The 11,697-nt window shown below is 33.9% G+C and overlaps 1 protein-coding gene and 2 pseudogenes across 1 annotated transcript; all 3 read left to right on the top strand.

The window, feature by feature from the left end:
• LOC104757795 (MATH domain and coiled-coil domain-containing protein At1g31400-like) lies at positions 1-1,237 on the top strand. The gene is made up of 4 exons (XM_019239340.1): positions 1-166; positions 248-414; positions 548-774; positions 899-1,237. The coding sequence occupies exons 1-4, from the start codon at positions 60-62 to the stop codon at positions 1,196-1,198; spliced, it is 801 nt and encodes a 266-aa protein (XP_019094885.1). The 5' UTR covers positions 1-59; the 3' UTR covers positions 1,199-1,237.
• LOC109129929 lies at positions 1,441-3,453 on the top strand (annotated as a pseudogene).
• LOC109129928 lies at positions 5,638-11,500 on the top strand (annotated as a pseudogene).

Raw genomic sequence — 11,697 nt, 5'->3', positions numbered from 1 at the left:
TTATCTTCATGTTCTGCTGGTAGTTTTGGTTGTGAATTGAGTCATCAACATCAAGATCAATGGAAAAGCAATATGAAAAGAAGATCACATGGACGATTAAGAATTTCTCCTCTTTGCAATCTGAGAAAATTTATTCTGATCCATTCGTAGTTGGTGACTCCAAATGGTAAGAAAAATTGGTTCTCTAATGTGTTCGTTCATTTATATTATTGGTTTTGGTTTATAGGTTATGGTTTTTTGCATGCAGGCGTCTTACTGCCTATCCCAACGGAAATGGTGATAGTATTAACAAATGTTTGTCTCTGTTTTTGAGTATTGCTGATTCTGAATCTTTGCCTTCTGGTTGGAAAAGACACGCAAAATATCGCCTAACTGTTGATAATCAAATTTCTGAGAAGCTCTCCAAACAGGGAGGTCAATCTTTCTACATTCGCTATATATTATTTTTCTAAGCCTTACAAATTAAATGTTCCTGCGAGATTCTAGTTATGTGTTGTGCAATGCTTTGTTTTGACTAAAGTAATTACTATATTTTGTGACATTACAGTAGGACAAGACATGTTTGATCACAAGTCTCCCAGCTGGGGACTCGGAGCAATCCTTCCCCTTACCAAACTTGTTTACAACAGTGATGGGTTTTTGGTGAATGGAGAAGTCAAGATTGTAGCCGAGGTTGGCGTTCTTGAAGTTGTTGGCAAATCAGATGTGTTAGAGGAAACTTTATTAGTAAATGAAAGCGTCGAATGCAATGGGTTTCAAGTTCTTCCTTCACAGGTAAAGTACAACTACTTTTAACTACATATAGTAAGGGTCGCCCACTCACTATACAAGCTCCATATATGGTTTGTGGATCTGTTTTCAGATCACCAGAAAAACTCCTATGCTGTTTCACTTGCAGGTAGAATCTGTGAACAGTCTGTTTGAAGAGCACCCAGACATTGCATCAAAAATCAGTGTGGAGAACCCACGTCTGAGAACAACATACTTGAATAGCCTGCTAACCTTGTCTGAGATTCTGTGCCAATCCCCTCAGAAACTCTCCAATAATGATCTGGCCAACGCACATTCAACACTATCTTATTTGACAAAAACGGGGTTTAAGTTGGATTGGTTGGAGAAGAAACTAAAAGAGGCAGGTGAGACTCGGCTGCAACAACTTGAGGAAGAATTGAAGGACTTTAAGCAAAAGTTTTCTTAAGGATGATGTCTTTTGATGAGTTGAGTTGTTATTGGCAGTTAAGAGTTTGGATCTAGTTGGTGTTCTTCTCTTTTTGTTTTGGTACCTTCGTTTCGAAAAAAACAGAGAGTCCTCTTAATCTTGTTGTCATTGAGGTTTCCCTATGTTTCTTTTATTGCCCTTTGTTTCTTGATGGAAAAGAAATTTAAAAATGTCTTAGTGAACATGCTGAGGATACATACTAACTAATAGACCATGCGAAGATGACTCGAGAGACAGTGATGATGCTTACGCAGAGTATGGTAGTAATTACTGTATTTTATGATACTATTAAATCAGTTAATTTCTCACATAAGAATAGAGTGTAAATTTGGAACCTTTACAAGAGAAGAACTAAAATTCTTCGAACAGCTGAGATGATTGGATAAGAAGGTATTTGGTTCATCAAGCTTCTTATTCATCTACCAGAACAACATCCTTATGTGTCTTTAGCTCTCTTTCTTGATCTGCTTTTAGATGTCCCTTTCCTTTGCTGGATCTTCCACAAGTTGCTCAGAGACTGCATTTGTTGTGTCTTTTCACTACCTCAAGAATCTTGTCTGTCTCCATACTTCTCTGTTTTTAATTTTCCTATAATATTCTCCAACTGTAAATCAAAACCAATAAAGCTTTAAATGGAGTATTTTTATGAGAACTGGTGGAAGAAAAAAGAGAACGAAAATTAGAACATCACTTGGTAATCAACACTTTTTCATTATTGGTCAAATAAACGGTGTTAAATGATAGTAATGATTTAGACTTAAAGCAAAAACATACCGCATTAATAAATAGTCCTATCAGCCCACCTATATGAACTATGAGGAGCCGAAGCCTTTCGCATTCGTCAAGTTTTTTGTTTCATCTAGTTTTCATTTGCAACACGATTCACATTCAAAGCGAGGTGACCCTGCGTTTTCTCGAACGTTACTTATAAAAGTTGTTGTGTGTGTGCGTTTCCAACCTTTACTATTCATAGTGTAACTGCTGGTTTTAGTATTTAACTATTCATATTCTGCTGGTAGTTTGGGTCGTGAAGAGTCTTCTTCATCAAGATTAATGGAAAAGCAATATGAAAAAAAAGATTACATGGACGATTAAGAATATTTACTCTTTACAATATTGTGAAATTGTTTCTGATAATTTCGTAGTTGGTGACTCCAAATGGTAAGAAATATTGTTCTCTAATAATTCGTTCATTTTAGGTTTTTTTATTTATTGGTTTTGGTTTGTGCATGCAGGCGTCTTCAGGCCTATAATGTGCATAGAATTAATAGACCTTTCTCTGTGTTTCTCCATGTTGCTGATTCTGAATCTTTGCCGTATGGTTGGAAAAAAACACATCAAATTTCGCATAACTGTTGTTAATCAAACGTCGGAAATTTTTTCCCAACAAAGAGGTAGGTAGATTGTGTTTCTTAAGGCAGACAAAAGCTCATGTTGAATGTTTCTATTTATCATCGACTTGTTGTACTTGTGTTGCTGCAAGATTCTTTTTCATGTGTTGTACAGTTCTTGTTTTGACTTAAGTTCTATGTTTCGTGATTTTACAGTATCTCAAAACTGGTTTGATCGGATGTCTCCCACCGTTGAAATAACGCCCTTCATCATATCATATGAGAAAAACAATGGGTATTTGGTGAATCGAGACGTCAAGATTGTTGCTGAGGTTGGTGTTCTTGAAGTTGTTGGCAAATCGGATGTGTTAGAGGAAAAACTTCATTACTAAATGAAAGCATCAATGTCAATGGATTTCAAGTTCTTCCTTCACAGGTAAGTTCAGTACTTGTAACTATATAATTCACTTCCTTGTATATACAAGCTACATATTTGGTTTGTGGGTATATCCGTATATATGTTTTCATGTCTCTAAAGTCTGCATATCTGAGAAGGTTTCACTTGCAGGTAGAACTTGTGAACAAACTCTTTACAGAGCACCCAGACATTGCATCAAAAATCCGTCTGGAGAACCAGTATCTGAGAACAACATACTTTATTTGCCTACTAAGCTTGACTGAGATTTTATGCCAGTCCCCAGAGAAAGTCTCCAATGATGATCTGTCCAAGGCATATTCAACACTATCTTATGTGACAAAGTCAGGGTTTAAATTAGATTGGCTGGAGAAGTTGGTGAGACTCGTGTGCAAGAGATTGAGGAAGAATTGAAGAACATGAAGCAAAAGTGTGAAGACATGGAGGCTCTGCTGGAGTTCTTACGATGGTCTTGTTTTATGACTTGAAAATTTTGTAGGTATATAGTTAAGAGCTTGGATCTAATTTGGTGGTTTCGTCTATTTCTTTATGTCTTTACTTCGGAAGTTGGAACTGAGTCGTTAATCTTGGGGAAGATCAAGAGACTTGTTTTCATTGAAGTTTCCCTATGTTTATTTATTGCACTTTGTTTCTCAAAGAGAACATTAAAAAAATGTGTTAGTGTCCTTAAGTTTGAACCGTGACAGTTGGCTGAACCGTGACAGTTGGCACACGAAGGTAGTCAATTTAACATCAGAGATCTTAAGAAGTGCGAGTTCTTGGAACATTTACCAGAGCCAGAGGCTATGATGCTATTGGAATACCAGCTTCTGATCGATACTGTAAGAAAGCAGAGCCAAGGACCTGGCCTTGTGGAGAAAATACAGGACATTGACTGTTATGTTTTTCGGTTTAGTGTTGAGAGCAATGTCCTCTTAATTAATACCGGAGATGAAGACCAAGAGGCTTAAGTTGTCATTGTCTCATTGAGGTTTCCCAATATTTTCCTTTTTTGCACTTTGATTCTTGATGGTAAAAGAAAGCAAATTTTTTTTTCTTAGTGTCCTTAAAGTTTGAACTGTGACAGCTAGCACACGAAGGTAGTCAGTTTAAACATCAATTCATGTTGACGATGGATATGAAGATGATTAGAGATAGTGATGACGCTTATGCAGAGATAATTCGTAATTCTTTGTTTCATGGAAACTACAGGGCATGTAAGATTTGGTTTGGAGGTTTATAAAGCTTCACTTCCAAGAGGAAGAAAAACAATTGAGAGACTCACAAAATATTGAGAGCTTCACAAATCACAACGTTCTTCTTGCATCTTTTTCTTTGGACTTAAAAAGTAAAAAAAAAAAATTTACTAGGGAGTAGTTCTTACAAAAAAAAATATTATTATATTTACTACTAGCAATCGACCCGCGCTACGCGCAGTAGTTAGATTAAGGTGTATTCCGAATTTTGTTGTGTATATTTTTTTTTGGTTTTTGTAAATTCATCTTTACGTTTGTTTTTGTATTTAATTTTGGTTGCTTATGTTGTTTTGTTGGATATTTTAATAAAAATATGTTTTGCAGTAAGTATAATTTAGTTTGCGGTTTTTAAAGGAAAAGTTGAGATCATCTTGTGTGTTTATAATGTTTTTTTAAAAAATTATTATTAGAAGTTAACATTGTTTAGTTGAAGTTGTTGTTTTGTTGTAGCTGTTAGTTGTCATTAATTTATTATTATTTTCCATTTTGTGGTTGAATTGTTATTTAATATTTTCATATGTATTTTGTAAACTGTTGGAGTAATTTTTTTGTCAATGTTTTAGTTTTTGGAGTGAAAAATATTGTAGATTTTATTAAGAAAAATAAATAAAATAAATAACTTACATTCCTCTTTTCTAGGCTATTTTTTGTTTGTTTCATTCGGGCTCAATTTCTTTGTAAGGCTTATAATTTGTGGGTTTATTGGGCCATTATTTGTATGTTATTGAGTTGAAATTGATTTGATCTTTTTCAAAATCCGATGTCCTTGTGAACGGATAGGAGAAGAGCAATTTTCCGATCTAGAGGTCTGTTTGAGGATTGAACTTATGTCTTTGATGCTCGTAATCGTTTTTTCAGTCATTCCTATCGTAATCGTTTTCTCTTGATTTTTTTTTGGGGGGTTTACGTATTTGGTTGATTCCTTGCTCGCTTCGCATCTGTTGGGAATATTTGATTATCCCTTGTTGATTTTGTTAAAGGTGAATGTCAATTGGGTTGCAAATTTGTTTATATGAAAATATGTTGGCTTCTTTAGGTTCCCTAATTAAGTTGTGAGTTGTTTTGTGTTATTTGTTGTAATTGTTTTTCCCGTTTGTCCTGTGAGTGATTTTTTCGATTCGATGTGAGTTGTGCTTTGGGGAAAATTAATTTTCTTGTTTATCTTGCTGTAATTTTATAAAGTTCGGGTTGTTTTTTTTGTTTCTTCGGTTGTCTTTTTCATATAATTTTGTGTTACGGTTATTTGATTATGGCATTCATATATCTGAATCTTTTTAGTTTATTAAATGTATGTTCATTTCTTTACGTCTTTGTCTTTGGTGATGGATTTGTGAAGTGCTGCCAAATGTGTTTTACCCACATTTGGTTGTGAACCACTCAGGGTTTTAGGAAAAAACCTAATCGTCATCAAGAACAATGGAAAAACAATATGAAGAGAAGATCACATGGACGTTTAAGAATTTCTCTTCTTTACAATCTGAGAAAATTTATTCTGATCAATTCGTAGTTGGTGACCTCCAAATGGTAAGAAAACTTGTTTTTTCTATTGTTTTCGTCTATCATAGGTTTACCGTTTACGTGGTATTTGTCCTTTTTGCTTTATTTGTTTTGGTTTTTGCATGCAGGCGTCTTCTGGCCTATCCCAAGGATAATTGGCATAGTATTAATAAATGTTTGTCTCTGTTTCTGGATGTTGCTGATTCTAAATCGTTGCCTTGTGGATGGAAAAGACACGCAAGATATCGCCTAACTGTTGTTAATCAAATTTCAGAGAAACTCTTCAAGCATAGAGGTGACGAATCTCTGGACACACTCTCGCTAGATTGTTTTTATAAGGCAGACAAAGGAAAGTTCATATTTTGTGTTATACTTGGCATGGTACTTTATGTAGCTGCGAGATTTTAGTTATGAGTTGTGCAATTCCTGTTTAGACTAAAGCTTTATGCTTCGTGACTTTACAGTATCACAAAAGTGGTTTGATGAAAAGTCTGCCAGCATAGGTTACCCATCAATGCTTCCCCTTACCAAACTTGCTAATGGGTTTTTAATGAACGGAGAAGTCAAGATTGTAGCCGAGGTTGGTGTTCTTGAAGTTCATGGCAAATCAGATGTGTTAGAGGAAACTTCATTAGTTAATGAAAGCATCAACGTCAATGGATTTCAAGTTCTTCCCTCACAGGTACATAGAAAATGTTTTTCAAACAAAAAACAAATTGTAAGAGTCAGTCTCTATAGTTCAGATTCTTGCATGTATATATCCAGGTTTGTGGGTCTGTTTTCAGGTCTGCAAAAATTCCTATCTGATACTTGCAGGTGGAAACTGTGAACAATCTCTTTGAAAAGCACCCAGACATTGCATCAAAATTCCGTCTAGAGAACCACATACTTGAATCAATGTGCTACTAATCCGACTGAGATTCTATACCAGTCCCCTCAGAAACTCTCCAATCTTGATCTCGCCAATGCATATTGTACCCTACCTTCTAAATATCTATATTAAGTTGGATTGGTTGGAGAAGAAACTGAAAGAGGTTGGTAAGACTCGGCTGCAACAACATGAGAAAGAGTTGAAGGAATTAAAGGACTTGAAGGAAGAGTTTATGCTAGAGTTTTGACGATGAGGATGACTTGAGTCGAGTTTAGCCCGTTAAGAGTTTGGATCTAATTTGTGTGTTTTAGTTTTTAAAAAACAATGTCCTCTTAATCTTGGAGAAGAAGATCAAGAGGCTTATTAAATTGTCATTGAGGGTTTCCCTATCTTTCTTTTATTAATGCACTTTCTTTTAATAGATGCAGCCGCATCAATAATTAGTCCAATTAGCCAAACCTAAGAGCTGTGAGGGGCGTTTTACATTCCTCAAGTTTCCGTAATCAACACGGTTCCCATTCAAAACCTACAAGGTGCTTTTAAAACGAAGAGACCCTGCCTAGGTGATATATAAAATGAATATATATCAGATTGGCCACTATCAGATCAGACAAGCATTACACCACTGAAGAAGCAGGTCTGGAAGGTTAAAACATCAAGAAAGATTAAACATTTCCTCTGGCAGGTACTATCGGGAGCACTGGCAGCGAATGGAAGGCTAGCGGAGAGACATTGCGGGACTGACAAGTCGTGTCCCAGATGTGGAGAGGAGGAGTCGATTAACCACCTTCTTTTTGAGTGCCCTCCGGCGTTACAGGTATGGGCTCTTTGTTCCATCCCTTCCCCTCCGGGCTTGTTCCCGTGTTCCTCTCTATTTACAAATATAGACCATCTACTATGGCGAGCAAAAGAACAAGGAGTGTCAGATGAACAGCTAGCGATTTTTCCCTGGGTCTTTGGTATCTATGGAAGGCGAGAAATGAGAAGATGTTTAATGGTAAAGATATTACCCCTCTGGATACCCTCGAACTCGCCTCCTCAGAGGCTATGGCTTGGAAGATGGCGCAGATAGTGGAAGCTTATGAAGAATCGGAGGTCAGTTATGAGGATGTGGCAGATGGAGAAGAGGTGTGCTTGGGCGAAACTAAGTGCCAAATAGATGCGTCCTGGGATGAAAGTGATCGTTTCTCGGGTGTGGGTTTTGTTTTACTCAGTGCCGGCCCTCATTTCGGGTTAAAATGCACAAGGAAGTTCCTTTCGGTGCTTCATGCGGAGCTAGCAGCTCTAATATGGGCGATGGAATCTGTTCTTCAGCTGGGATTAGTGTCAGTTCATTTTGAGACAGATTGTGCGAGTATCCCAAAAGTAATTGAGGAGTTTGAGGAATGGCCTAATTTTTCCACGGAGTTAGATACTTTCTTTAGTTTAAGAGATAAGTTTTCAGTGTTTACAATTTCACATATTCCTAGAACTGTAAACATCCGTGCAGACCGCCTTGCAAAGGGCGCTCGGGCACGAGGTGAACTCTTTTCCCATGTAGACTATCAGGTTCCGGAGTGGTTGGCTGTTGAAACCAACCTATTCGAACATGAGTAATAAAATATGGTATTTTTTGAGGTAAAATAAAAAAGTTGGTTATGTGATGTGATCCACGAGGTAAACCACAATTATATCAGACTTGGTGGGAGGAAAAAAATAACGAAAACTAGAAAATCTATACTAGTATTTTTTACAACAGTTTTTTACCATTTAAATCTGTTTTGGAAAGTCTGAGCATTTAATATTATTAAATACTAGGATGTCGGCCCGTGCGTTACCGCACGGGAAAGTGAAAACTTGAAATGATTAACATTGTTAATTTCACATTTCGAGTGAATTTTTTTTGGTAATTTTTAAATGTATAATATAAAAGTCATAAATAATGACTAAGATGAATTAACCAATTAGTTAAATAAAATATTTGTTATATATGAAAATGAAAAATTGATTCAGTGACAATAAGAGAATAATATTAAAGATATATAAATTTAGGTTTACTGAATCATACTCAGATAATCAATTTTAAAAGATATTCACATAGAATAAAATTTGAAATATTATTCTATCGAAATTTATAAAAAAATAATAAGAGAATGAGGAAGAAAGAGCTCATAGCTGCAACTGCAACCAACCAAATTGACTAAAAATATAAATTTATGAAAAATTAGAAATCACCATTAATTACCTAAATTAGTACTTGAAAGAGATGATCAATACAATTAGATGGAAAACGACATTAAACAAAAGTTAGATTAATGAATCAATAAATAAAACAATCTAAATTTTTTAACAAAGATGAGTGAATTAATGTCGATAATAAATTGAAAGAAAATAATACTCAGAATTTTTAAATTTAGAGGTATTAAACAATAGTCAAATAACAAAAAAACTCTTTTCAAGGTCCATAAATATAAAAAAATATATATATATATATATATATAAACAAAAAGGTGTGAAACAAAAATGTGTGAAAACTAACAAATGTGAACATTGAAAGTTGGGAGTACGACGAAGAAACACAATTGTTGGATCAAAATATTGCAACTTTTAAGATCATTAACAAATCTAAACAGTTAGATGAGATAATAAAAATAATTTCATTTGTTATATTAAAATTTACCCCTAAATGTGAATTTGCTATAATATATAAACATGTAAATCTATGATTTTATATTATATTAAAATTTGTTGTATGTTATTTATAAATTGTATTTTTGTTATAATACACTGATTTATATTTATTTACAAATCTTTTATGTATGTTACCATTAATTTGTTTTTACACTTAAATATACTATATGTTACATATATATTCATCCACCTATAAAATATTTGTATAAACACATTAAAACAACTATTTTACTTTCACTTCTGCATAGTTTTTTAATTACTAAAATTGTGCCTCAAAAAATATTTCGTATAAAAAATATATTACATAATATACTAATTATAATCAATGATGTATCATCACAATAGTGTATGACCACCATGGAAAAAACATCGGCTCCTCCCTCATCTCTTATGGAGAGAACCTTGCGTCCAACCTCTTCCACCATGGAGAGAACCTTGGCCCCACCTTCCTCACTTGGGGAGATAACCTTGCGTCAAACCTCCTCCACCTTACTTCTTTGGAGAGATAACCTTGTGTCCAACCTTCTACACCATAGAGAGAACCTCGGTTCTGCCCTCCTTCTGTGTGGACAGAACATGTTCACGTCTTTTTGCTATCTCAAAATGACTTGCTCCGACAACTAATGAAAGTAAAAACTTTTTTTCTAACGTCACAAATTTTTTTATATAAAACCAATGATATTTTCTTTTGTTTTTTCCTCACTTTCTCTATTTTACTTTTATATAAAAAAATTTTACGGTAGATTTTGAATTTTTACATTTTTATTTTTAAAATTTTAATAAATTTAGATTTGACATGTGTCAACATCTGAATAATATAATTGACAAATGTCATGATCTTGTTAATTAGTAATTTTGACATCAAACTTTATATAATAAGATATAATGTTTAAAACTTAATATAGATATTTAGAAGATTTATTCCAAATTTAAATTAATATAAATCTTTGTTTGAATTTAATTTTTAATTGTTGTGAATCATCATATGATACATGAAATTAATAAAAATGTATCTTTTCTATACATATTGTGATTTGAATTTTTTTAAACGGACATATATTACTCAACTAATATAAAAACTGTGTCTTCAACATACATATATAGTAAATTTATCGTATATAGTAAATTTTAAATTTTTAAGAAGTTCAAAATATAGAATTGATATATCTAAACTTAAAATTAAAAATATTTAAAAATATTAAAAGTTAAAGAACACTGACGAGTTATTTCATGACGGGTTATATATCTGACGGACGATTTTGAATAATAAAAAAAAATTATTGTGCGATATACTGCGGGTTACATACTAAATTACTACTAGAATTAACAAAATAGTATATTAGCAAAATTCATATTAAAATAATATTCCCTCCATTTCAAAATATAAGATGTTTTGGAGAAGTTTTTTGTTTCACAATATATATAAGATGTTTTTAAATTTCTATGCAACTTTTAGATTAGTTTAGTATTTTATATTATGTAGTATTGTTTCTAATTGGTTGAACTTGTCAAAAGTAAAGACTTCTTAATATGGGTGCTTTAGTTAAAACAACCTATATTTTGAAACAGAGGGAGTACATTAACAAAAGATTAAAATAAAATTTTGCCCCACGATATATCGCGGGTCATAATCTAGTCACTTGATATAAGTCAAGTAAACGGTGTTAATGAAAGCTTTTTTTTGTTCTTGAAACTCTCCTTTTGGACTAAAACCAAACCAAAATATGAAAACCAAACCAAACTACTAGCATAACATGAAGATAAGTTATGTACCTTTTGTACACATGTCATAAGAGTTGCTCACTATTCAAGCTGCATATATATATATATATATATATATGGTTTACTTTGTACATCGATTTTTTTCAGGTAGAATCTGTGAACAATCTTTTTAAAAACCACCCTGACATTGCTTCAAAATTCAGTCTTAAGTGCACGCATCTGAGAACAGCATACTTGAATAGCATACTAAGCTTTACTGAGAGCCTGTGCCAGTCCCCTGACGAACTCTCAAATGCTGATCTGGCCAACGCATATGCTACACTAATTTGTGTGGCAAAAGCAGGGTTTAAGTTGGATTGGCTGGACAAGAAGCTGAAAGAGGTTGTCCAGACTTGGGAGCGAGACATTGAGAAAGAGTTAAAGGATATGAATCAAAAGTGCGCAGACATTGAGAAAGAGTTGAAGGATATGAATCAAAAGTACGCAGACATGGAGGCTCTGCTGGAGTTCTTACGATGATCTTGCTGGAGTTCTTACGATGATCTTGTTTGGTGGTTTGAATTGTTGTAGGCAGTGGAGAGTTTGGCTCTAACCTGGTGATTTGGTGTTTTTGTTTTGAAACTTCTTGTCATTCATTGCGCTTAATAAATTAATAACCTGGTGATTGTTGCTAATTAATATGTTTCTTTCATTGCGCTTTGTTTCTTGATGGAAAA

This window comes from Camelina sativa, chromosome 17 (assembly GCF_000633955.1).
Source record: "Camelina sativa cultivar DH55 chromosome 17, Cs, whole genome shotgun sequence".
Lineage (NCBI taxonomy): Eukaryota > Viridiplantae > Streptophyta > Magnoliopsida > Brassicales > Brassicaceae > Camelina > Camelina sativa.
The sequence above is the reverse complement of the archived record's forward strand: the minus strand, read 5'-3'. Positions and strand labels throughout refer to the sequence as shown.

Excerpts from the sequence above, each read along its gene's own strand:
- LOC104757795 (XM_019239340.1), top strand. The coding sequence starts at position 60 with ATGGAAAAGCAATATGAAAAGAAGATCACATGGACGATTAAGAATTTC. Across the intron at positions 167-247 it reads GTAGTTGGTGACTCCAAATG|GCGTCTTACTGCCTATCCCA; the intron begins GTAAGAAAAATT and ends TTTTGCATGCAG. Across the intron at positions 775-898 it reads TTCAAGTTCTTCCTTCACAG|GTAGAATCTGTGAACAGTCT; the intron begins GTAAAGTACAAC and ends TTTCACTTGCAG.